Raw genomic sequence first — 23,070 nt, forward strand, 5'->3', positions numbered from 1 at the left:
GGATCCAGAGATTGAGGATTCAATTCCCCTGCCTGCCCACCACCCACACAAGATGTTGAAAGAAGAAAAGGAGGACTTGTGGCACCTTAGGGACTAACAAATTTATTTGAGCATAAGCTTTCATGAGCAGCTCTTTGCTCACCTGGGGGCTCCGTGCAATGAGCCAGGTGGGTTCTCAGCACCATCAGTGTCACTAGCAGACCCCCAGCCCCAGGGCCCCAGCCAGCCCCCAGGGCTGCTCCAAAGGGACAGGCACGGGGAGACTCACCCAGACCGTGAACTTCTCTGCCCAGCTCCGAGCACCAGCCCATGGGGCACTGCCCATCACCCAGGGGGGCACCCCCAGCCAAAAGGCCAGGCAGCATTGGGAGCATCACCAGGGAGAGCTGGGCTCGGCTGCCCCCTTCCCTGAGTGTAGTGGGGAGGGGAGGGGACACAGGGTCCCAGCAGCCGCAGCTGGCCCAGGCTCAGGCACAGGCAGGGCAGGATGTGAAGGGAAGCAGGGGAGACGCCAGGCAGGTTAGGTTCATTTAACCCTTTTGGTGCTGTCTCTGCCTGAGCCACTCGGCCCCTGGAGAGCCGCCTTGCAGGCGAGGGGCACAGACCCGGGCAGAGGGAGGCCTCAGCGGATGGTGCAAGGGCACTGCCCAGTGGACAGTACCGGGAATGAAGGTGCTGCCCCGTCCGTGAAAGGCTGGCTCCTGCCCTAGATGCAGAAGGGGCTTCCCCCTTCTCGGACTCCTAGATCCCCAGGCCGGAAGGGACCATTGTGACCATCTAGTCTGACCCTCGGTACAGCGCAGGCCAGAGACCGGCCCCACGATAATTCCTAGAGCAGATCTCGGAAAACAACAGCCAGTCGTGAGTTAAACATCGCTGGGGTGGGAAATCCACCACAGCCCTGGGGAACTTGTTCCACTGGTTATTTACCCTGTTAAACATTTACACCTTATCTTCAACTTCCAGCCACTGGATCATGTTATGCCTTTGTCTGGCACATTGAGGAGAACCATTATCAAATATCTGTTTCCCCTGTAGGTACTTAATGGCCTGGATTCAAGCCATCCCTGGGGACAACCTGGAACTGTGGGACCACTGTGCCCCCTTCACTCTCCAGCCTGGGCTGTCTCTCACAGAGCTAGGTCAGTGATAAGCAGCAAACCCCTCCAGGTGCTCAGCATGTGAAGCCGTACACCCTACACCCAGCTAAATTGCATGAATGCTCCCTGAGCCACTCAAGCGTCACACACAGAGAGGCACCAGCCAATCCCTCCAGCCTTGCACCCCAGAACTATACCGTCTGACATGGCTCAAGGATCCCTTGGACAGTGCAACATCGTTAATTAGTCCGCCACTTTGACAAAGGGTAGTGAACATGCGACACCCCTTGTTAACCTGAGCTGAGATTCTCTGAGCACTTCCACCAAAACTGCACTGGTTTAGGTAAAATATAAACCAGATTTATTAACCACAGAAAGCTAGATTGTAAGGGATTATAAGTGGAGATAGGGATCAAAGTTGGTTACATAAGAAATAAAAACCAACTTGTAGTCTAAATTCTACAGACTAAGCAAGGTTTGAATCAAGCAGTTTCTCACCTAACTGGCTGTTTCCGGCACTTTACAGTTCTTATTACGCGGGGAGAATTTCCTTCTCCACCTAGGACCAGTCTCCCCAGTCAAAGTCTTTGTCTTCTAAACAATCTTCCAGGTATTGAGACGGGGAAGAGAGGCCAAGTGGTGATGTCCCTTTCCCTTTTATTCTTTCCTCCAGCTACTAAAAAGACCCTTGCTGTGTCACACTGGGCCGCCTCCATCCTGTAATGCCCTCTGAGTCTGTCTCTGGAATAACCAGGAGTCCGGTGGCACCTTAAAGACTAACAGATTTATTTGGGCATAAGCTTTCGTGGGTAAAAAAAAACCCCTTCTTCAGATGCATGGAGTGAAAATGACAGATGCAGGGATAAATATACTGACACATGAAGAGAAGGGAGTTATCTTACCCGTGGAGAACCAGTGTTGATTGAATTGGGGTGGAGTGGGGGAAGGGCAGAGCAGGGGTGGAGGTTTGGGGGAAGGGGTGGAGTGGAGGCACGGCAGGCGGGGGGTGTCCCAGGCCCTGCACCCCCCTGGGGAACGGCCATGGGCAGGGTGTTGAGGTCTGGCAGCTCTGATCTCGGGCCATGGCCTGGAGTTGGTTGCAAAGAACTTCCAATTTTGACCCCAGTTTCTATAGTGAAACTTGAGTCCTGCTGAGCTAGACCTTAACCTACCCTTATACTCAAGTCTTACAAAATAATTCTTTGACCAATCCTAACATATTGCAAAACAATTCTTTACCCAGACATACCCCACTGCCTTAGCTGATTTAAACCTTGCCAAATTAGTTATGCAGCAGACAGGAACAATTACTGAACCAGACAGAGACCAGACAGATAAACAACAGGAAGTGGGGACCATACAGGCACAACAAGAAAGAGGTAGAGATCTCACAACCACAATCGTTGATACGCGAGTTCTTGCCAGACAGATGCCATCAAACAAAGTTTTCTTGAACCATCTTAAGATCTGTTTCTGTGTCTGGTGATGATGGTAGTACAGGAGCCTTCTTAGCCACCTGATATTTCATAGTTTTGACATATTGTAGAAGGAATGTGAGGACCTGACTTTCTGCTTTTTGGCTCATGGCTGCTGCTGTGCTAATGTGGCTGCAGAAAATGGCCTCAGACCTTACAGCAATGGGGACTGAGAGCCAGGACTCCTGGGTCCTATCCCAGCTCTGGGAAGGGAGTTGGGGCGAGTGGGTTAGAGCAAGGGGGCTGGGAGTCAGGACTCCTGGGTCCTATCCCAGCTCTGGGAAGGGAGTTGGGGCGAGTGGGTTAGAGCAAGGGGGCTGGGAGTCAGGACTCCTGGGTCCTATCCCAGCTCTTGGAGGGGAGTTGGGGCGAGTGGGTTAGAGCAGGGGGGCTAGGAGCCAAGCTTCTTGAGCCACCAAACTCTTCCTGCTCCTGCCCCCCGGTGTAGGCCCTGTCTCCACACCAGGGTATGGGGGGGGCCACAGGGATGAGAGCAGGACCCCATTCTGTCTCTGGCCCTTTCCCACCCTTCCCTGACCCCCCAGTTGAGCCCAAGGTGAAAGTTTCCCCCACGAAATTGGGGTCCCAGCCCCACCCCAACCTGCTGGTTTGCTCCGCGATGGGGTTTTACCCCAGGGGGGATCAAGATCAAGTGGCTGAAGAACGGGCAGGAGCAGACTGCGGAGCTGGTGTCCACGGAGCTGCTCCAGAACGGAGACTGGACCTTCCAGATCCTGGTGATGCTGGAGATGAGCCCCTGGCGCGGGGACGTCTACACCTGCCAGGTGGAGCACATCAGCCTGTGGGACCCCCTTACCGTGCACTGGGGTAAGAGCCTCTGGGTGTGGGGCAACCCCTGAGCCTGCAGGGGCACCCCTAGGGGGATGGGCCTGGGTCAGAGCCACACCTCACCCTTGGGGCAGAGAGCCGGGACGTGAGAAGGGGAACGGGAGGCCAGGCTGAGGCCGAACCCCCCGAGCTCCTGTTTTCACAGAGGCGCAGCCTGACTCTGCCAGGAGCCCGATGCTGACGGGGGTCGGGGGCTTCGTGCTGGGGCTGATCTTCCTGGCGCCAGGACTCCTCACCTACCTGAAGGGAGGTGACTGGCTCCGGGCGGGAACAGCAGCACCAGGGTGTGTGGTCAGGTGGGCTGCGGGGAATCTGGGCCTGGGCTCCCCTTGGCAGAGGGCTGGAGGAACCCGAGCCCCCCGTGCTAGATACACCGTAACCTGGGCCGGCAGGGTATGTCTACACTGCAATTAGACACCTGCAGCTGACGTGTGCCAGCTGACTCAGGCTATGGGAGGGGCCCTGCCCCCAGGAGCTCTCAGCCCAGCCCAGCCAGTGACTTGGAGCCGCCTCCCTGGCGCCCCGTAGTGTTGTTGGGGCTCCCTGTGGGTAGCTGGGCCTATGGCCCACGGGGAACCCGCTTGCTACCTGGGCACCCCAGCCCAGCCTGAACACCCTGCCAGGTTCCCATGCCCCACCCACGCCCACCGCCTTTGTGTATGTAGCCGTGTCTGACCCCTGCACCCAGGCCCTGGCTTCTACAGGCCCCAGTGGGACCCACTGGGCAGCCCCTCCCTGAAGGGTTCATTGAATGGCACAGGCCAGCGCCGGCTCCATGCGGCTCCTGGATCCCAGCGATCCCACGGCTTCCCCATGTGTCTAACGTCCCTGAGGGAGAAGAATCCCACCCCCCACCCAGGCCCCGATCTCCCAGGGCCCCAATCCAATCCTGCCCTCGGGGCCCACAGCTCTGGAGCCAGGCATGGATCCAGCCCCAAGGTCCATGTCCCCAGGAGACGGGCCAATGCCGGCCGCTCATGGCCTGGACTCCCCTGGTCTAACATCCTGGTAGACTCCGGAAGGAGAGAGCAGAGGGGATGGGTTATGGGGAGTAACAGCTCCCCAACCTCCACCCCCACCTCCAAGAGGGAGAGGACTCACCTGCGTCTGCTCCACCTCAGCACCACGGCCACGGCGGCTACGACCAGAACCCCCAGGGTGATGCCCACGGCCAGGCCGGGGCCCCAGCACATGCTCTGCTCTGTAAAATACAGAGGGTGACGCAGTGGGAACGGGCCCACTCCACCCTGTCCCATTCGCGCTCCCCTCAGCCCCCACCCTGCTCCTGCACCCCAGTCCTGTCCCATTCCCCTCAGCTCCTCCATCCTCTTCCCCCTGGTCCATCCCCCCACTCTCCCCTTCTACCTCCCTCCACCCCAATCCTGCTGCCCAGACCCACCCCCGTCCCACTCAGGACGTGCAGGAAAAGCCCCCAGAGACCATGACTGCACCAGCCACCCCTTGGGGACGTGCACCTACCCCAGGGGATCAGCAGGCTCTGGCCCCCCAGGCTGCTGTGCTCCACCCGGCAGGCGTAGCTGTGCCTGTTGCCCGGCTCCACGGCCAGGGAGCTGCGCAGCTGGTAGGTCAGGTCCGCGTTGGGCAGGATCCCACTGGAGTTCAGCCGCCCGCCCGGCACCACCTCCTCCCCGTCCTGCAGCCAGGCCACGCGGATGGGCCGGGGGTAGAAACCGGTGACCCGGCAAACCAGCAGTAACGGCGCGGGGGTCCCGGCTGGGGGAGGCGCTCGGGCAAACACCACGGCGACCAGCCGCTCTGAGACGGGGGGAGAAAGATGGGGAGGGGGAGAGGGGAGGATTCAGTCTGAGCCTCAGGGACTCACTAGCCAAGCCCAGCTCCATCCCCGGCATCAGGTGTTGGCCCCGCCGTCCTAGCCAGGCCCCAATTCTGCCCCCTGCGGTTACCAATGGTGAGGGAATCCCCCTTCACTTCCTGTCCTAAACTGCTGTGCAGTGTGGCTATGAAATGGCTACTGTGCTCCACCCTAGCTATAGCTGCATTTGTACACCAGGCAAGGGGTCCCTGGATATACAGCCCCGCACTTGGCCCCAGAGGTGGCTGCATCTCAGCGAGCAGGGAATGGTGACCAGCCTCACCTTGCCTCTCCAGAGACTCTTTCCGATTCACGACAAACGTCCTGAGCAGATAGATGCAAGTTATTCTAAAAAAACCCTGAAGCCTGGCGGACGCGCTCTTATCCCAGTTGAGAAGGTCCCGGGTGTGGAGCGCCAGCTTATCCTCCGAACGAGCGGCCCAGGTGCCCATGTCCACCTCAAAGCTCATGATGCCCTCGCCGTTCCCCGCAGCGTCATACAATCCCCTCGAGGTGACGTTGGGGTGCAGCTCGCAGCAGAGGGAGGCCTGAGTAACAAAAGGGTCTGGAGCAGGAGGGGCGGGGGGATGAGGAGGGGTGTCTGGAGGTAACCCGGGGGGTGGGGCAGAAATAGGGAGACGGGGGAATAAAGGTGCGTGATAGGTGCCATGAGGATGTTTGGCCACAAGATGGTGGCAGGATTGTGGGGCGGCCCTGGCTGGAGTTACGGGTAGGTTGCCATTTCTATTTAAAATTGATTGTTCGAAGTGCTCTGAGGCTCATGTGCAGTCAGATTGCCTCGAAAATCGCTGCAATTCATCGGGGCCTGAGGCAGAGGCTGTGGTGCAAATTTGGGGTCCCTTGGTCACGGGGTTCCTGAGATACAGACCCCCGCCCAAATGACCTGCTTTCAAAGGGTCAGGCTCCATGTCAGGAAAGACCAGGAGCCTCGGCTCAGGGAGCAGGATGCGGGGCCTTTCCCCTCTGGGGGCTGCCGGCTCCAATCAGCCTAAGGGCCAGGGACTGGCTGTCTTTACGCCACCGACACACTCAGTGGCTGTGTTGAGTGTGTCAGTTCTCAGCACCCCCCCCCACAAGGTGTGGGGAGGGATCCCCTCAGCCCGCTCCATACTCACAGCCCATTGCCTGCTGCTGAGCTATTCTGGTCACTGTAAGGATGAAGTGGGGAGAGAGATTAATGAGTCACCCGGGCTCCAGGATCTCCATGCAGACCCCTAACCCGCCTCCCCGTCCTTCACCCCCAGCAACGGTCACTAGCCCAGCGTGGTGCTGCCCCACCCCGGTTTTAGTATTACACCATCCACATCCACCCCAGTAGGAAAAAAGGGCAGGGAGGGGGGTCCCCACTTACCAGCCAGGGTCCCCCATGCCCAGGGGAGGAGCAGCAGAGGGAGCAGCATCCTGGCAGGGGAAGGGGGATCCAGGCTGTGGCGGGTGTCAGGGCAGCGGGATAAGGGGTCCAGAGTCGCCCACATGCTGTAGGTTCCTACCCAGAACACACCCCTCTCTTCCCACTTCTCTCTTTCTCTGTCTCTGCTCAGCTCCGTCCCCGCAGCTGCCAGCCCCGAGCCAATCAGGGAAGAGGGAGTCGGGGAGCGAGGCAGCACGGGAGGGGGATCCCCGACAGCAAGATCAGAACCAGGCCCTGTCCCAGCGTCAGTGTGTGTGTGACGCCCCCTCCATCTCCTCCACCATGGGGTACCACTGCTCCCAGCACAGCCCTTAGTGCCGCCCTGGGGCAATGGGGCCAGCCCTGACTGCCAGGGGAGAGCCCCCTGCTGCCCCCCGCCCCACCCCATCCCCTGAAGCACAGCCCCCCAGTACCACCCTGGGGCAATGGGGCCAGCCCTGACTGCCAGGGGAGAGACCCCTGCTGCCCCCCGCCCCACCCCATCCCCTGAAGCACAGCCCCCCAGTACCACCCTGGGGCAATGGGGCCAGCCCTGACTGCCAGGGGAGAGCCACCTGCTCCCCCCACCCTGCCCCCTGAAGCACAGACCCCCAGTACCGCCCGGGGGCAACGGGGCCAGCCCTGACTGCCAGGGGAGAGCCCCCTGCTGCCCCCCACCCCACCCCACCCCCTAAAGCACAGCCCCCCAGTACCGCCCAGGGGCAATGGGGCCAGCCCTGACTGCTAGGGGAGAGCCCCCTGCTGACCCCCGCCCCCTGAAGCACAGCCCCCAAGTACCGCCCGGGGGCAATGGGGCCAGCCCTGACTGCCAGGGGGAGACCCCTGCTGCCCCCCGCCCTGCACCCTGAAGCACAGCCCCCCAGTACCACCCTGGGGCAATGGGGCCAGCCCTGACTGCCAGGGGGGAGACCCCTGCTGCCCCCCACCCCGCCCCCTGAAGCACAGGCCCCCAGTACCACCCTAGGGCAATGGGGCCAGCCCTGACTCCAGGGAAAAGCACCCCCAGCTCAGAGCCAAATTCACTTCAGGCAAACTAGGCAGTTACCCAGGGCTGGAATTCAGGGGGGGACCTAAAATTCTAGGCCAACATCCTGCTCCTCACCCCACCAAGGGGCCCCCCAGCCCACAGCAGCAGACTCAGCCCCTGCACCCCGAACCTGGGAGGGGAGATGGGGGGGAGAGGGAGTCCATCCCCGTCACCCCACAGGGGGCCAGATGGGCTGGACCTGAGGGACGAAAGGACCCAGGGATGGGGGACGACCAGAGAGGGGAGGGCAGAACCCACCCCCGCAAGCTGCCCCATGCCCCACCCTCCAAATGGCCCCGCCCCCTCCTCATAGCCCCTCCTTCTCCTGGCCCTCTTTCCTCTTAGTCCCTCCCACTCATGAGCCCCTCCCTTGCTGTGGCCCCGCCTCCTCCTCCCACAGCTCTGCCACTCCTGGGCTCCGCCCTTTCCCTCGCCCCCTCCGCTGGCCCAGCCAATCAGAAGGCATCGCCGGGTGGTAGCGTCACTCATTACCGGGCAGATTCAGCAGGGGCGGCCCGAGGGTGCGAGGGAAAAGGGGGGAAGGAGCCCAAAAGGAGTGGGAGGGGGAGGAGCCAACGGTCACCTGAAGGAGTGGGCGGGGCCAATTGTCACCAGAGGGGCAGGGTCCCGGCCGTCACCCTGAGCCCTGCGCTGCGGACGGGCTGGGGTGTTATTGTAGGGTCGCTGGGGAGCCCTGGGCTGTGGACGGGCTGGGGTGTTATTGTAGGGTCGCAGGGGAGCGCTGGGCTGTGGACGGGCTGGGGTGTTATTGTAGGGTCGCTGGGGAGCGCTGGGCTGTGGACGGGCTGGGGTGTTATTGTAGGGTCGCTGGGGAGCCCTGGGCTGTGGACGGGCTGGGGTGTTATTGTAGGGTCGCTGGGGAGCGCTGGGCTGTGGACGGGCTGGGGTGTTATTGTAGGGTCGCTGGGGAGCGCTGGGCTGTGTACGGGCTGGGGTGTTATTGTAGGGTCGCTGGGGAGCGCTGGGCTGTGGACGGGCTGGGGTGTTATTGTAGGGTCGCTGGGGAGCCCTGGGCTGTGGACGGGCTGGGGTGTTATTATAGGGTCGCTGGGGAGCCCTGGGCTGGGACGGGCTGGGGTGTTATTGTAGGGTCTCTGGGGAGCCCTGGGCTGTGGACGGGCTGGGGTGTTATTGTAGGGTCGCTGGGGAGCTCTGGGCTGTGGACGGGCTGGGGTGTTATTGTAGGGTCGCTGGGGAGCGCTGGGCTGTGTACGGGCGGGGGTGTTACTGTAGGGTCGCTGGGGAGCCCTGGGCTGCGACGGGCTGGGGTGTTATTGTAGGGTCTCTGGGGAGCCCTGGGCTGTGGACGGGCTGGGGTGTTATTGTAGGGTCGCTGGGGAGCCCTGGGCTGTGGACGGGCTGGGGTGTTATTGTAGGGTCACTGGGGAGCCCTGGGCTGTGGACGGGCTGGGGTGTTATTGTAGGGTCGCTGGGGAGCGCTGGGCTGTGGACGGGCTGGGGTGTTATTGTAGGGTCGCTGGGGAGCCCTGGGCTGTGGACGGGCTGGGGTGTTATTGTAGGGTCGCTGGGGAGCCCTGGGCTGTGGACGGGCTGGGGTGTTATTGTAGGGTCGCTGGGGAGCGCTAGGCTGTGGATGGGCTGGCGTGTTATTGTAGGGTCACTGGGGAGCGCTGGGCTGTGGACGGGCTGGGGTGTTATTGTAGGGTCGCTGGGGAGCCCTGGGCTGTGGACGGGCTGGGGTGTTATTGTAGGGTCGCTGGGGAGCCCTGGGCTGTGGAGAGCCTGGGGTGTTATTGTAGGGTCACTGGGGAGCCCTGGGCTGTGGACGGGCTGGGGTGTTATTGTAGGGTCGCTGGGGAGCGCTGGGCTGTGGACGGGCTGGGGTGTTATTGTAGGGTCGCTGGGGAGCCCTGGGCTGTGGACGGGCTGGGGTGTTATTGTAGGGTCGCTGGGGAGCGCTAGGCTGTGGATGGGCTGGCGTGTTATTGTAGGGTCGCTGGGAAGCGCTGGGCTGTGGACGGGCTGGGGTGTTATTGTAAGGTCGCTGGGGAGCGCTGGGCTGTGGACGGGCTGGGTTGTTATTGTAGGGTCGCTGGGGAGCCCTGGGCTGTGGACGGGCTGGGGTGTTATTGTAGGGTCGCTGGGGAGCGCTGGGTTGTGGACGGGCTGGGGTGTTATTGTAGGGTCGCTGGGGAGCCCTGGGCTGTGGACGGGCTGGGGTGTTACTGTAGGGTCACTGGGGAGCCCTGGGCTGTGGACGGGCTGGGGTGTTATTGTAGGGTCGCTGGGGAGCCCTGGGCTGGGACGGGCTGGGGTGTTATTGTAGGGTCGCTGGGGAGCCCTGGGCTGTGGATGGGCGGGGGTGTTACTGTAGGGTCGCTGGGGAGCCCTGGGCTGGGACGGGCTGGGGTGTTATTGTAGGGTCTCTGGGGAGCCCTGGGCTGTGGACGGGCTGGGGTGTTATTGTAGGGTCGCTGGGGAGCCCTGGGCTGTGGACGGGCTGGGGTGTTATTGTAGGGTCGCTGGGGAGCCCTGGGCTGTGGACGGGCTGGGGTGTTATTGTAGGGTAGGGTCGCTGGGGAGCCCTGGGCTGTGGACGGGCTGGGGTGTTATTGTAGGGTCGCTGGGGAGCGCTAGGCTGTGGATGGGCTGGCGTGTTATTGTAGGGTCGCTGGGGAGCGCTGGGCTGTGGACGGGCTGGGGTGTTATTGTAAGGTCGCTGGGGAGCGCTGGGCTGTGGACGGGCTGGGGTGATATTGTAGGGTCGCTGGGGAGCTCTGGGCTGTGGATGGGCTGGGTTGTTATTGTAGGGTCGCTGGGGAGCCCTGGGCTGTGGACGGGCTGGGGTGTTATTGTAGGGTCGCTGGGGAGCGCTGGGTTGTGGACGGGCTGGGGTGTTATTGTAGGGTCGCTGGGGAGCCCTGGGCTGTGGACGGGCTGGGGTGTTATTGTAGGGTCGCTGGGGAGCGCCGGGCTGTGGACGGGCTGGGGTGTTACTGTAGGGTCGCTGGGGAGCCCTGGGCTGTGGACGGGCTGGGGTGTTATTGTAGGGTCGCTGGGGAGCCCTGGGCTGTGGACGGGCTGGGGTGTTATTGTAGGGTCTCTGGGGAGCCCTGGGCTGTGGACGGGCTGGGGTGTTATTGTAGGTTCGCTGGGGAGCCCTGGGCTCTGGACAGGCTGGGGTGTTATTGTAGGGTCGCTGGGGAGCCCTGGGCTGTGGACGGTCTGGGGTGTTATTGTAGGATCGCTGGGGAGCGCTGGTCTATGGACGGGCTGGGGTGTTATTGTAGCGTCGCAGGGGAGCGCTGGGTTGTGGACGGGATGGGGTGTTATTGTAGGGTCGCTGGGGAGCACTGGGCTGTGGACAGGCTGGGGTGTTATTGTAGGGTCGCTGGGGAGCGCTGTGCTGTGGACGGGCTGGGGTGTTATTGTAGGGTCGCTGGGGAGCCCTGGGCTGTGGAGAGCCTGGGGTGTTATTGTAGGGTTGCTGGGAAGCCCTGGGCTGTGGAGAGCCTGGGGTGTTATTGTAGGGTCGCTGGGGAGCCCTGGGCTGTGGAGAGCCTGGGGTGTTATTGTAGGGTCGCTGGGGAGCCCTGGGCTGTGGACGGGCTGGGGTGTTATTGTAGGGTCACTGGGGAGCGCTGGGTTGTGTACGGGCTGGGGTTTTATTGTAGGGTCGCTGGGGAGTGCTGGGCTGTGGACGGGCTGGGGTGTTATTGTAGGGTCGATGGGGAGCCCTGGGCTGTGGACAGGTTGGGGTGTTATTGTAGGGTCGATGGGGAGCCCTGGGCTGTGGACAGGTTGGGGTGTTATTGTAGGGTCGATGGGGAGCCCTGGGCTGTGGACAGGTTTGGGTGTTATTGTAGGGTCGATGGGGAGCCCTGGGCTGTGGACAGGTTGGGGTGTTATTGTAGGGTTTCTCCTCAGTGCTGGGCTGCCTCATGCTGGTCTCATGATAACAGTGACATGCAATGACCGTCCCCGGTTGGTTCCAGGTGCAAATTGCCACCTGGTGGGTGGGACCTCATGTGAGGTGTAGCTGTTCTGGGTGTCGGGGGGACCTCACTGTGCAGGGGGAGCCCCCTGCTTGGTTTCCCCCATTTGGCCCTGGAGGAGACGCTGCTTTTCCAGAGAGAATCTCCCCCAAATTCGTCCTCGTGTGTTGGGCTCTTCTGTAAACCCTGTTGTCAACTTAGCGATTTTGTCACTAGATTTAGTGACTTTCTGGTTTCTCTAGTGAGGAATTAAGTGTCAAGGTGACACGGGACCGAGCTAGCGACTTTCCCTGCCAATTACGCTGATAGAGACAGGCGTCGCCAAGTTGTCTCGTCACTAAATCATTCCCAAGCAGCTCAATCGTGATCATGAAATCCATTGCCCTGTGGCAACCGAGGCGCTGTCACTGCATCTCCCTCGGGCATGGCCTCGGAAGGAAACACATTCCCGGGCTTCTGGGGCTGGACGGCCGGGGCTGGCTGTGACTCCAGCTCCTGGGGGCCAAAAAAGTGGGGCTCAGCCTCAATTCCTTGGGGTGGGGAGAGGGGTGGAAAGCCGAAGCTAAGGGCGAGGGGAGGCTGGAAGAGGGGAGGACACAGCTACCCTTAGGGGGAAAAGTTATGATTTTCTGCTTAGTAAAAAGCATTGGTGACTAGGGCGGGCGCCGCTCCCTGGGCGAGGGTGAGGCAGGAAAAACCATTTGTCAACAGATCTTCGAGCCTTTGGCCACTGAAATGTTACCTGATCCAAATCCCCCTCCAAGGAGTGGCAAGCCGGCTTGTCTTGTTGGGTGCGTCTCGGGTCTCTGCTGGGCCTGCCCCCAGGACTAGCTTCTGCGCTCCCCTGCCCGGCCGAGGACACGCGCGGCTGCTAACAGAAAGGCGCAGCCATGCTGGGCACTCCCTTCTGGCCGGATAGGCTTGGCAGCTGACTTTATGTTGTTATCAGTGACTGGCTCCATGGGCGTCTCTCAGCTGGTAGAGGGCTGGCAAAGGGTTTCTGGCTGTCCTGGTTACATGGGGCAGGGCTGGGGTCCCCCTATTTCTTAACCTGGCATTTGGCTGCCCCTCCAGCCCTCCCTTCGGGGCTCTGCTCCCTGGTAGCGCGGCCCAGGTTCCCTTGGCCCCAGCGGGGATGAGCTGTCCCACGCAGAGGAACCTTGAGAAAAGGCTCCTGTGGAAATCGCTCCGTGCTGCCCAAAAGGGGCAGTTTGGTCTCTCCAGCCATAGAAAAGTTTATTCTTTGTGCTGATCAAATCCCACCCGCGGCTCATGCCTCCCCTAAATCCTAGGGCTCAGCTCCCAGCCAGCAACCCCCCCAAACCGTGCCTGCAATCGCTAGGGGCTTTGCTGCAAGCACTGGCTCTGCAGTCTCTGCACTTCACGTCTATTCTCTCCGTCGGCCGGTGCACGCGTTTCGTCTGCCTGGGGTTCAGCAGTCTGGGGGGGGAGGAGGTTTGGAGGGAGGGAAGGGATGAGATGGGATCTGCGCGTTTCTAGACAACGCCAATGGCTGCTGGCCTGGTAGCAAACATCCAGAGCAGTGAGCTGCAAAGGGACCTTAGCTTCTGCATGAGATTCACTGCGGGGAAACCGGGGCAAGGGAATTAACCCCTTGCAGGGAGTGCCCAGCATTGCTGTGGCTTTCTTGTTGAGCAGCAGGGTGTCCTCTGCCCCAGACATAGACACTCTGCTAATTCTCCGCTGAACTCTGCGGACATTTTGTTTAGTGACATTTTTGATGCCGTTTTGAACACTTAAATAGCGACATCTAGTGACTTTTCAGGGTGCCTCTGGCGACTTCCTGCCATGTGGAGTTGGCAGCTCCGAGCACCAGCCCCGGGACTACGCCCATCGCTCTGGGGATGGGCACCCTCAGCCCAGGGGCCAGGCAGCATCGGGTTTGGGCAGCATCATCAGTCGCCAGGCAGAGCCGGCCCCAGCAGGGCTCAGCTCCATACTTCTCCCTCCTACGGTCTGGGGTCGGGCTGCAGGACTCGCCCAGGGATGACGCTGGAGAGCGTGGCCAGCCCAGGGGCCAGCCGCCCCCTAACAGGACACACAGCAAAGTGTCTGGGCTGCTCCATCTGCTTGGCCTCCTGCCCCAAACCCCTTGCTGCTGGGGGGGGGCAGGCCGTGGGGGTCTGGGGGGGGGAGGATCACTCGGCTTTGTCTCTGTAAATTTAATCCCAGTGAAAGGTTCAGGGCTGGCGTCCCAGGGAAAAGATCTGAGCTCCCACTTCCATGGGCCTGAGCCTTGACCCCCAGGCACCCCACCAGAGCAGGGGGCTCAGTCTCCATGGATCAGGCACAGTTTGGCCTCCCAGATGGTCCCACCATCAATCTCCGTAAGGGGCTTTTCAGGCCTCCAAGTCTCTGAGACCCTCCCTCTCTCTGCCGCATCCGCCCCCCGCCCTTCCTCAGGGCAAGGCCATTGTCCCCATGGCCCAGCTGGGGAGGGAGGCCCAGAGAATTCAGGGACTGGCCCAGGGTCACACATGAAGTCACTGGCAGAGCCAGGAATTGAACCCTGGGATCCAGGTTCAGACGCCAGCCCCTGAGCTCCTGGGTTGTCTCCTCTCTGGACCCCTCTGAGACAGCTCCCCAGGTTTGGTGCCTTGGCCCAGGGTCTGGGGGACCTGCTTGGAGTGTCAGACCCCCCCTCAGCCCCCAGGTCCCACTCTGTCTTCAGGGGAAGCCACATGGCTTCCCTACCTCCTTGGATCAAACCTCGGAGCCCTTAGCACCCCAACCTCACACTGTGAGCGTCCTTCAGCAAGTCCCCCTGGGCTGGACACCTCTGGGAGACATGTACCCCAAAGGGGGCGATGGCCCCCCCAGCATGTGCAGGGACTCAGGCAGCCTTGTCAAAGCAGGCGGGTTTATTAGGTGACTAGCACATGGCATAGGAAGCCCTCAGGCCAGCACAGGGAACTGGGGTACAGCAGAGTGGACCCCTTGGCTCCCGCTCTGGGCCTCTTTGTCCCCTGTCCCCCTCCTTGTCTCTAGTTCCCGGGTGAGCTCACCCCCCACCTGGCCCCTCCTCAGGCCGTGTTCTTGGCTGGGGAATGGGGCGCAGCTCCCTTGCTGAGAGGCAGGAAGTCTATGGGGCCGTTTGGCCTTTACAAAGAGTAAACAGCCATTTTCCCCCCACCTAGCAACAATGCACCATAGAGGGGAAACTGAGGCGCACACAGTATTCATACAAAATATTACAGAAAATTCCCATTCCGCCCCAGCCCACTAGCAGCAGATCGGAGCTGGCACCCCAGGAGGGTAATGGCCCCGTGTTCTATTCCTTGCCCCACACTGGGCTGCTGGCAGTTCTGCACCACTCTAGATCCTGCTGTGTAGCCATGCCCAAAGCGGCAGGTGTGTGGCCAGGTATTTGTCCATCTTCTCTCAGCGTGGCTCTGGGCTGCTGTTCTATCTGGTAACAGACTAGTCAATGCAGCCCCCCCCCGCTCTAACCCTCTAGCCCCCACTCCCCTCCCAGAGCTGGGATAGAACCCAGGAGTCCTGGCTTCCAGCCCCCTGCTCTAATCAACTAGACCCCCCTCCATGAGCTGATAGAACCCAGGAGTCCTGACTAACTCTCCACCCCCCCCCCCCGGCTTGAATCCACTTCCCCTCCCCAGCCAGGACTATTATTATTGCTGTATTACCGCAGGGCCGAGGAGCCTGTCATGCCCAGGACCCCCTTGGGCTCGGTGCTGCACAGATGCAGAACAAAAAGACAGAACCTACCCCCCAGAGCCCGGGTCCCTCACACCCAGCTCTGGAGGGGCCCTGCCCCCAGGAGCTCTCAGCCCAGCCCAGCCAGCGACTTCGAGCCGCCTCCCCGGCGCCCCGCGGGCCGCAGTTGTCAGGGCTCCCTGTGGGTAGCTGGGCCTATGGCCCACGGGCAACGCACTTGCTTCCCGGGCACCCCAGCTCAGCCTGAACACCCTGCCAGGGCCCTCCTGGTTCCCATGCCCCCACCCGCACCCACCGCCTTTGTGTATGTAGCAGTGTCTGACCCCTGCACCCAGGCCCTGGCTTCTACAGCCCCCGGGGGGGCCCGCTGGGCAGCCCCTCCCTGAAGGGTTCATTGAATGGCACAGGCCAGCGCCAGCTCCATGCGGCTCCTGGATCCCAGCGATCCCATGGCGCCCCGTCACAAATCCACAGGTCCAGTGCTCTGGGAGGACCCACAGTCCCTGGGAGGGCCCCTTCAGGGCGCCAGACCCACTTAGTGTCTCACTCTCTGACTAGGGCAAGTGAGGTGACTTCACTACCTCCTGGAACGGAGTCTCGGAGCGTCAATACCCTGCTTCGCGCTGTGAGCTCCCTGGGTGGGATGCTTTGCCTATAAGAAGCACACGGGCTCTTTTTCAGGGAAAAAGGCAATACGCCTTGTTTATTGGAGATACAACAATTAGCATATGCATTCAATCACACACACACACACACACACACACGGTCCTGCCAGTTACCAGTCTAGAGTCCGGATTAATCTAGTGACCAGCTAGGTTGATTACGGGTAGGGAGGAGCCAGGTTCCATCGGTCATGAGATGATGCTCCAGGAAAGTCTTGGCAGGACGAACCCAAAGTTTCATGGCAAGACAGCCTGTTATATAGCGATCTTCCTTCATTGGGACCAACAAGTTCTGCACAGTCATGCTGTAATCAATTGTTGTTTGACGAGTGCTTGTTTTCTTAAATTGTTCTTCTTATCCTTTATCTTGTCCTTTATCCACTTATCTTCTTACACACACATTCCTCATTCACACACAAAACAGGATTGATTTACACAGAGCATTTGAACAGGAACATCAAATTGCAATGCAAGAGAAAACAATCATTACATTCTTTTACTTATTTCAAAATGCTAAACCTGCAACAAAGTGGTGACCCTAAAGGTCTGCACTGCCTTAAAATCAGCTTCAGACACAAGATTCTGGCTGATGCATCTTTACCAATGGCACACGAGGCCATTCCTTCCTGCTTTCAGAAAGGGTGGCTGGCAGAATATGGTGAAATCATACATCAATACATTTAATACATGCTACATTATTATTCTTTATCCTTCATTCTAAATTATACAAAGTACAACTATAAAATCCTACTACTACAAAGTACTACATAAAATCCTAGGACACAGAGAGACTTGTGCACCCAAAGGGAGCACTGCCCTGCCATCTGGGTGTGCCCAGTGGGGGAACAAAGGGCTGAGGAGGGGCCAGGTCGGGGGTGTGGAGGGGGGGCTGGAAGCTGAGGCTCTCTCCTGAGCTGGGACAAAGGAGGGGTCAAAGGACTGTGGGCTTGGGGCTGACCAGGCTGCAACTCTGCTCTCTGCGCTAACCAAGGGCTGTCTGTGCTATGGTGCAGCCAGCTAACAGGCCCCACAGCTGGCATCTGTCACACCTGGGTCGCTGCAGAGTAAACAACCTTTCCCTGCCACCTACTTAACCATGCAGCACGTAGGGCTAACGGAGGCACACACAGTAGTTGTTCAAAATATTTCAGAAAATTCCCGTTCTTTTGGCAGCTCCCAAATGCCCAACATGCCCTGAACATCCCAGAGGAAGGAAAATCCCAACCCCACAGCCCGGGCCCCGATCTCTCAGCACTCCAAACCAGATCAACCCTCAGGGCCCTCAGCTATGGAGCTGGGCACGGATCCAGCCCCAAGGTCCATGTCCCCAGGAGAGGGGCCGATCCCCACTCCTGGGCCAGTGCCGGCCGCTCAGGCCCTGGACTCCCCTGGTCTAACGTCCTCATAGCCCCTGGAAGGAGAGAGCAGAGGGGATGGGTTACGGGGTGTAATAGTCCCACCCCCACCCCTGAGAGGGAGAGGACTCACCTGCGTCTGCTCCTCCACAGCACCACGGCCACGGCGGCTACGACCAATGCCCCCAGGGTGATGCCCACGACCAGGCCGGGGCCCCAGCGCCTGCTGTGTCCTGTAAAACGGGGTGCCATGCTGGGAACAGGGACAGGAGTATGGGCCCTGTTCACTCTGCCTCTCCCGCAATTCACCCCCCAATCATCTCACCCGACCCACTGCCCTTAGCCCCCCGACCGTGTTCCCTCAGCCTCCCCCGCAGTCCCCTCTGCTGCCCCCACCCCTGACCCACTGGGAATGGACACAGGAATATGGACCCTGTTCCCTTAGTCTCCCCTGCAGTCCCTCCCAATTTCCCCACCTCCGACCCACTGCTCTCAGGCCCCACCCAGCCCTGTTCCCTCAGCTTCCCCCACTGTCCCACCTGCTCCCCCCACAGTCCCACCCCCTCAGCCTTCCTCTGCTCCAGTCCTGCTCCCCTCTGTCCGACCCCCTACAGACCCCTGCCTCTCTCCCCAACCACCCCAAACCCTCCCCAACCCTGCCCCTCCTGGCTCCACACAGACTTCTTCGCCCACCCCATTTGTGCTCCCCTCAGCCCCCACCCTGCTCCTTCCATCCCAGTCCTCTCCCATCCCCCCTCAGCTCCTCCATCCTGCTCCCCCTGGTCCATCCCCACAACCCTCACTCACCCCTCTGCCTCCCTGCGCCCCAATCCTGCTGTCTGGACCCACCCCCATCCCACTCAGGACATGCAGAAAAAGCCCCCAGAGACCATGACCGCACCGCCCAGCCCGTGGGGACGTGCACCTACCCCAGGGGATCAGCAGGCTCTGGCCCCCCAGGCTGCTGTGCTCCACCCGGCAGGCGTAGCTGTGCCCATCGCCCGGCTCCACGGCCAGGGAGCTGCGCAGCTGGTAGGTCAGGTCCGCGTTGGGCAGGATCCCGCTGGAGTTCAGCCGCCCGCCCGGCACCACCTCCTCCCCGTCCTGCAGCCAGGCCACGCGGATGGGCCGGGGGTAGAAACCGGTGACCCGGCAAACCAGCAGTAACGGCGCGGGGGTCCCGGCTGGGGGAGGCTCTTGGGCAAATACCACGGCGACCGGCCGCTCTGAGACAGGGGGGAGAGAAACGGGGTGGGAGAGAGGGGACGATTCAGTCTGAGCCTCAGGAACTCACTAGCCAAGCCCAGCTCCATCCCCCAGGGTCAGGCGTTGGCCCCACTGTCCTGGCCAGACCCCAATTCTGCCCCCTGCAGTTACAAGTGGTGAGGGAATCCCCCTTCACTTCCTGTCCTAAACTGTTGTGCAGTGCGGCTGTGAAATGGTTACTGTGCTCCACCCTAGCTATAGCTGCATTTGTACACCAGGCAAGGGGTCCCTGGATAAACAGCCCCTGTGCCCCACCCCAGAGGTGGCTGCATCTCAGTGAGCAGGGAGTGGTGACCAGCCTCACCTTGCCTCTCCAGAGACTCTTTGCCGTACTGGGCAAAGGTATTGATCCCATAGACACACATTGTTCTCTCGAGTAACGGGAACAGGGTGGACAGGCTCTTATCCCGGTTGACAAGATCCTGGACGTAGATCCCCAGCTTGTCCCCCTGCCGAGTGACCCATTTGCCTGTATCCATGTCGAAGCTGATGAAGTCCTCGCCGTTCACTGCAGCATCACAGATTCTCCTCAAGGTGCCGTTGGGGTGGAGCTCGCAGCTGAAGGAGACCTGGGTAACAAAGGGGTCTGGAACAGGAAGGGCAGGTGGGATGAGGACGGGCGTCTGGAGGTCACCGTGGGGGGAGGGCAGAAATAGACAGATGGGAGGGCAGGGTTACGACCTAACGTCAAGTGATATGAAGACGTTTGGCCACAAGATGGTGGCAGGATTGTGGGGCGGCCCTGGCTGGAGTTCAGGGTACCTTGCAGTTTCTGTTTAAAGCTGATTTTTCAAAGTGCTCTAAGGTCCACGTGTACGCTGTGAGACTTCGGGGCCTGAGGCATCTGGGGTCCCTTGGTCACGGGGTGGGGGAGATACAGACCCCCGCCCAAATAATCTGACTTTTAAATGTTTTAATATTTATAAATTATTTGTGCTGCTCAGAGGAAAACTGGCCCTGAACCTTGATAAACGTACATCCCTGGGCTCCCCTGCGCTCGGCTCCGCACCGGTAGCAAGGACACGTTTGTCTTCCCAAGGCAACGTTACACAAGTCCCCGGGCCTTGGTTGTGTGTGTGGAGCGGTACGCCGGGCGGTGGCGCACCTGTGCCCACAGAGAGTTCACACCTCTGCGAGCGATTGTTTCCTCAGCAGCACCTCAGGGCGACACCCCGAGTCAGACCCTCGCTCAGCGGGAGAGGCAGCAACCTCTGAGCCCCGGGAGGACCCGTCCGAGCCCCGTCACCGAGAGGTTCCTGCGCCCGTGAGCTGTGAGGGCAGGGCCGGCTGTCACGCTGTCGTGAAACGCACATGCCCCGGCAGATTGCCGTGAACCTAGCTCTGCCCCAGCAAGGTGCAGGGGAGACTCTGTGGTGCTAATTTGGGGGCAGGTGGTTAAGGGGTTCCTGAGAGAAAGTCTCCCCTGAGGACCGTAGCGCTCCCGCACGAAACACCCAGCACAGACCCTGGGCTGAGCAGCTGAGCAGAGGCGAGCTGGGTCTGCCCCACGCCCCGTCCCGGGGCAGTGGGGGTTTGGGGGGAGGCACGATCTTAGCTCTGCATTTCCTGCTCCTGGGTTGGGTGTTTCATGGTTCGCAGCAGCAGAGGTGTCACTTTTCAACGTTCAGGGAGGACAGGTAGCACCGTGAGCAGCCGACACGCTCCTTCCACAAAGGCCTTTGGTCGGACACGTGGCCACGAGCCGGGTCAGGGGCTGGGACACGGGGCCTTTCCCCGCTAGGGTGCGCAGGCTACAGTCTGGCCCCAAAGCTGGGGGACTGGCTCAGTGGGGTGGAGAATGGGACACGGGGTGTTTCCCTTCTAGGGAATGTTGGCTTCAATCAGCCTAAGGGCCAGGGACTGACTGTTTTGCCCTCCATTCACCCTGCCAGGATACACTCAGTCGCTGTGGTGAGTGTGTCAGTTCTCAGCTCTCTGGCGGGTAGTGGGAGGACGTCCTCAGACCGCTCCATACTCACAGCCCTCTCCTTCATCCTTAACCACTTTGTTCACCAGACGGATGAAGTCTGACAGGTAGCGATGGATCAGCAGCTCCAGGTCCTGCCACTGCTTCGGGGTCAGGCCCTGCTGGGCCCAGGGCTGCAGGAAGCGGATCTTGCAGGTGCTGCAATCCATGGAGTGGGTCTCCAGGTCGCTCAGCAGGGCCATCCCCTCCATGTCCGTGGAGCTGGCGTTGTGGAAGACATTGATTTGGAGCAGCCGGAGGGTGGGGAGAGAAGGGGAGGCTGGGGGGAGGTGTCAGGAAAGAAATGGAGAACAAAGTGGGTGGGGAGAGAGATTAATGAGTCTCCCGGGCTCCAGGATCTCCATGCAGACCCCTAACCCGCCTCCCCGTCCTTCACCCCCAGCAACGGTCACTAGCCCAGCGTGGTGCTGCCCCACCCCGGTTTTAGTATTACACCATCCACATCCACCCCAGTAGGAAAAAAGGGCAGGGAGGGGGGTCCCCACTTACCGGCCAGGCTCCCCCATGCCCAGGGGAGGAGCAGCAGAGGGAGCAGCATCCTGGCAGGGGAAGGGGGATCCAGGCTGTGGCGGGTGTCAGGGCAGCGGGATAAGGGGTCCAGAGTCGCCCACATGCTGTAGGTTCCTACCCAGAACACACCCCTCTCTGCCCACTTCTCTCTTTCTCTGTCTCTGCTCAGCTCCGTCCCCGCAGCTGCCAGCCCCGAGCCAATCAGGGAAGAGGGAGTCGGGGAGCGAGGCAGCGCGGGAGGGGGATCCCCGACAGCAAGATCAGAACCAGGCCCTGTCCCAGCGTCAGTGTGTGTGTGACGCCCCCTCCATCTCCTCCACCATGGGGTACCACTGCTCCCAGCACAGCCCTTAGTGCCGCCCTGGGGCAATGGGGCCAGCCCTGACTGCCAGGGGAGAGCCCCCTGCTGCCCCCCGCCCCACCCCATCCCCTGAAGCACAGCCCCCCAGTACCACCCTGGGGCAATGGGGCCAGCCCTGACTGCCAGGGGAGAGACCCCTGCTGCCCCCCGCCCCACCCCATCCCCTGAAGCACAGCCCCCCAGTACCACCCTGGGGCAATGGGGCCAGCCCTGACTGCCAGGGGAGAGCCACCTGCTCCCCCCACCCTGCCCCCTGAAGCACAGACCCCCAGTACCGCCCGGGGGCAACGGGGCCAGCCCTGACTGCCAGGGGAGAGCCCCCTGCTGCCCCCCACCCCGCCCCCTGAAGCACAGCCACCCAGTACTACCCTGGGGCAATGGGGCCAGCCCTGACTGCCAGGGGAGAGCCCCCTGCTGACCCCCACCCCCTGAAGCACGACCCCCCAGTACCACCTGGGGGCAATGGGGCCAGCCCTGACTGCCAGAGGAGAGCCCCCTGCTGACCCCCTGTCCCTGAAGCACAGCCCCCCAGTACCACCCTGGGCAATGGGGCCAGCCCTGACTGCCCGGGCAAAGTGCCCCACCGCATGTAGGGCCAGATTCACACACAGGGAAACTAGGCAGCTACCTAAGGCTCAAATCTGTGGTGGGACCAAAAACGCTTGAGTCAGTGTCCTGCCCCTCCCAGCGCCGTGGGGCGCTGTCCACCCATGGCTGCAGCCTGGCCCACACCCCAACCTTGGACCTGTGGGGGGGGAAGTTTGGAAGGGGTGGAGGGGGATCCCCCCACTTTTCCCACAGGGGGGCTGGCGTGGCTGCCCTGGGGTGAAGAGAGGAGATGGGGTGAGGGGGTCACACGCTGCCTGCCCCTCCCAATAGTCCCGCCCCTCTCTCAGTAGCCCCGCCCCCTGCCCGGCCTCTTTCCTATTAGCCCCTCCCCCTCTCTGCCCTTTCCTCCAGCTCGCTAGCCACGCCCACTCTGGGGCCCCGCCTCCCCATACTCCTCCCAGCCCCGTCCCTCTCCCGGGCAGCGCGATTCCCCTCACACCTCAGAAAGGTCAGCCAATCAGGACCCGATGCCCTGTATCTGCGTCAGTAGTTGCCAGGAAGAGTCAGCCTGAGCGCCAGGAGGGAAGGACGAAAAAAGGCGGGAACTGCGCGGCGGGGGAGGTGGCTCAAGGATCAAAGGCCCCAGAGAGCGCGAGGTGAGAAGGCCCAACTGTCACCTGAGGCCGGGGGCGGGGCCAACTGTCACCCCTCAGCGCTGCGCTGTGGACGGGCTGGGGTGTTATTGTAGGGTCGCTGGTGAGCCCTGGGCTGTGTAGGGGCTGGGGTGTTATTGTAGGGTCGCTGGGGAGCCCTGGGCTGTGTACAAGCTGGGGTGTTATTGTAGGGTCGCTAGGGAGCCCTGGGCTGTGGACAGGCTGGGGTGTTATTGTAGGGTCGCTAGGGAGCCCTGGGCTGTGGACGGGCTGGGGTGTTATTGTAGGGTCGCTGGGGAGCCCTGGGCTGTGGACGGGCTGGGGTGTTATTGTAGGG

General features: G+C 61.2%; 1 protein-coding gene and 1 long non-coding RNA gene across 6 annotated transcripts in view; one reads left to right on the forward strand and one right to left on the reverse strand.

Moving 5' to 3' along the window:
• LOC122456688 overlaps nucleotides 1–211 on the forward strand; it is a 21,607-nt gene extending 21,396 nt beyond the window's left edge. Inside the window, exon 3 of the long non-coding RNA XR_006275687.1 lies at nucleotides 131–211. This is a non-coding gene — a long non-coding RNA (uncharacterized LOC122456688). The remainder of the gene's footprint in view (nucleotides 1–130) is intronic.
• LOC119842582 (antigen-presenting glycoprotein CD1d-like) overlaps nucleotides 1–21,531 on the reverse strand; it is a 25,548-nt gene extending 4,017 nt beyond the window's left edge. The window contains exons 1-7 of one of the 5 annotated variants that reach the window (XM_043497223.1): nucleotides 21,150–21,529; nucleotides 20,653–20,919; nucleotides 18,978–19,259; nucleotides 18,337–18,633; nucleotides 17,895–17,898; nucleotides 17,541–17,640; nucleotides 16,070–17,463 (exon numbers count right to left, since the gene is read on the reverse strand). In XM_043497223.1, coding sequence (XP_043353158.1) covers nucleotides 17,455–17,463; nucleotides 17,541–17,640; nucleotides 17,895–17,898; nucleotides 18,337–18,633; nucleotides 18,978–19,259; nucleotides 20,653–20,919; nucleotides 21,150–21,273 — 1,083 coding nt within the window. In that variant the 5' untranslated portion in view covers nucleotides 21,274–21,529 and the 3' untranslated portion in view covers nucleotides 16,070–17,454. Of the gene's footprint in view, nucleotides 1–4,525; nucleotides 4,626–4,903; nucleotides 5,201–5,541; nucleotides 5,860–6,394; nucleotides 6,428–6,630; nucleotides 17,641–17,894; nucleotides 17,899–18,336; nucleotides 18,634–18,977; nucleotides 19,260–20,652; nucleotides 20,920–21,149 lie in introns of those variants that run through there. The other 4 variants (XM_038370934.2, XM_043497222.1, XM_038370956.2 and 1 more) reach the window with 4 other exon arrangements.
• Nucleotides 21,532–23,070: the final 1,539 nt, after the last annotated feature.

This window comes from Dermochelys coriacea, chromosome 14, assembly GCF_009764565.3.
Source record: "Dermochelys coriacea isolate rDerCor1 chromosome 14, rDerCor1.pri.v4, whole genome shotgun sequence".
Classification (NCBI taxonomy): domain Eukaryota; kingdom Metazoa; phylum Chordata; order Testudines; family Dermochelyidae; genus Dermochelys; species Dermochelys coriacea.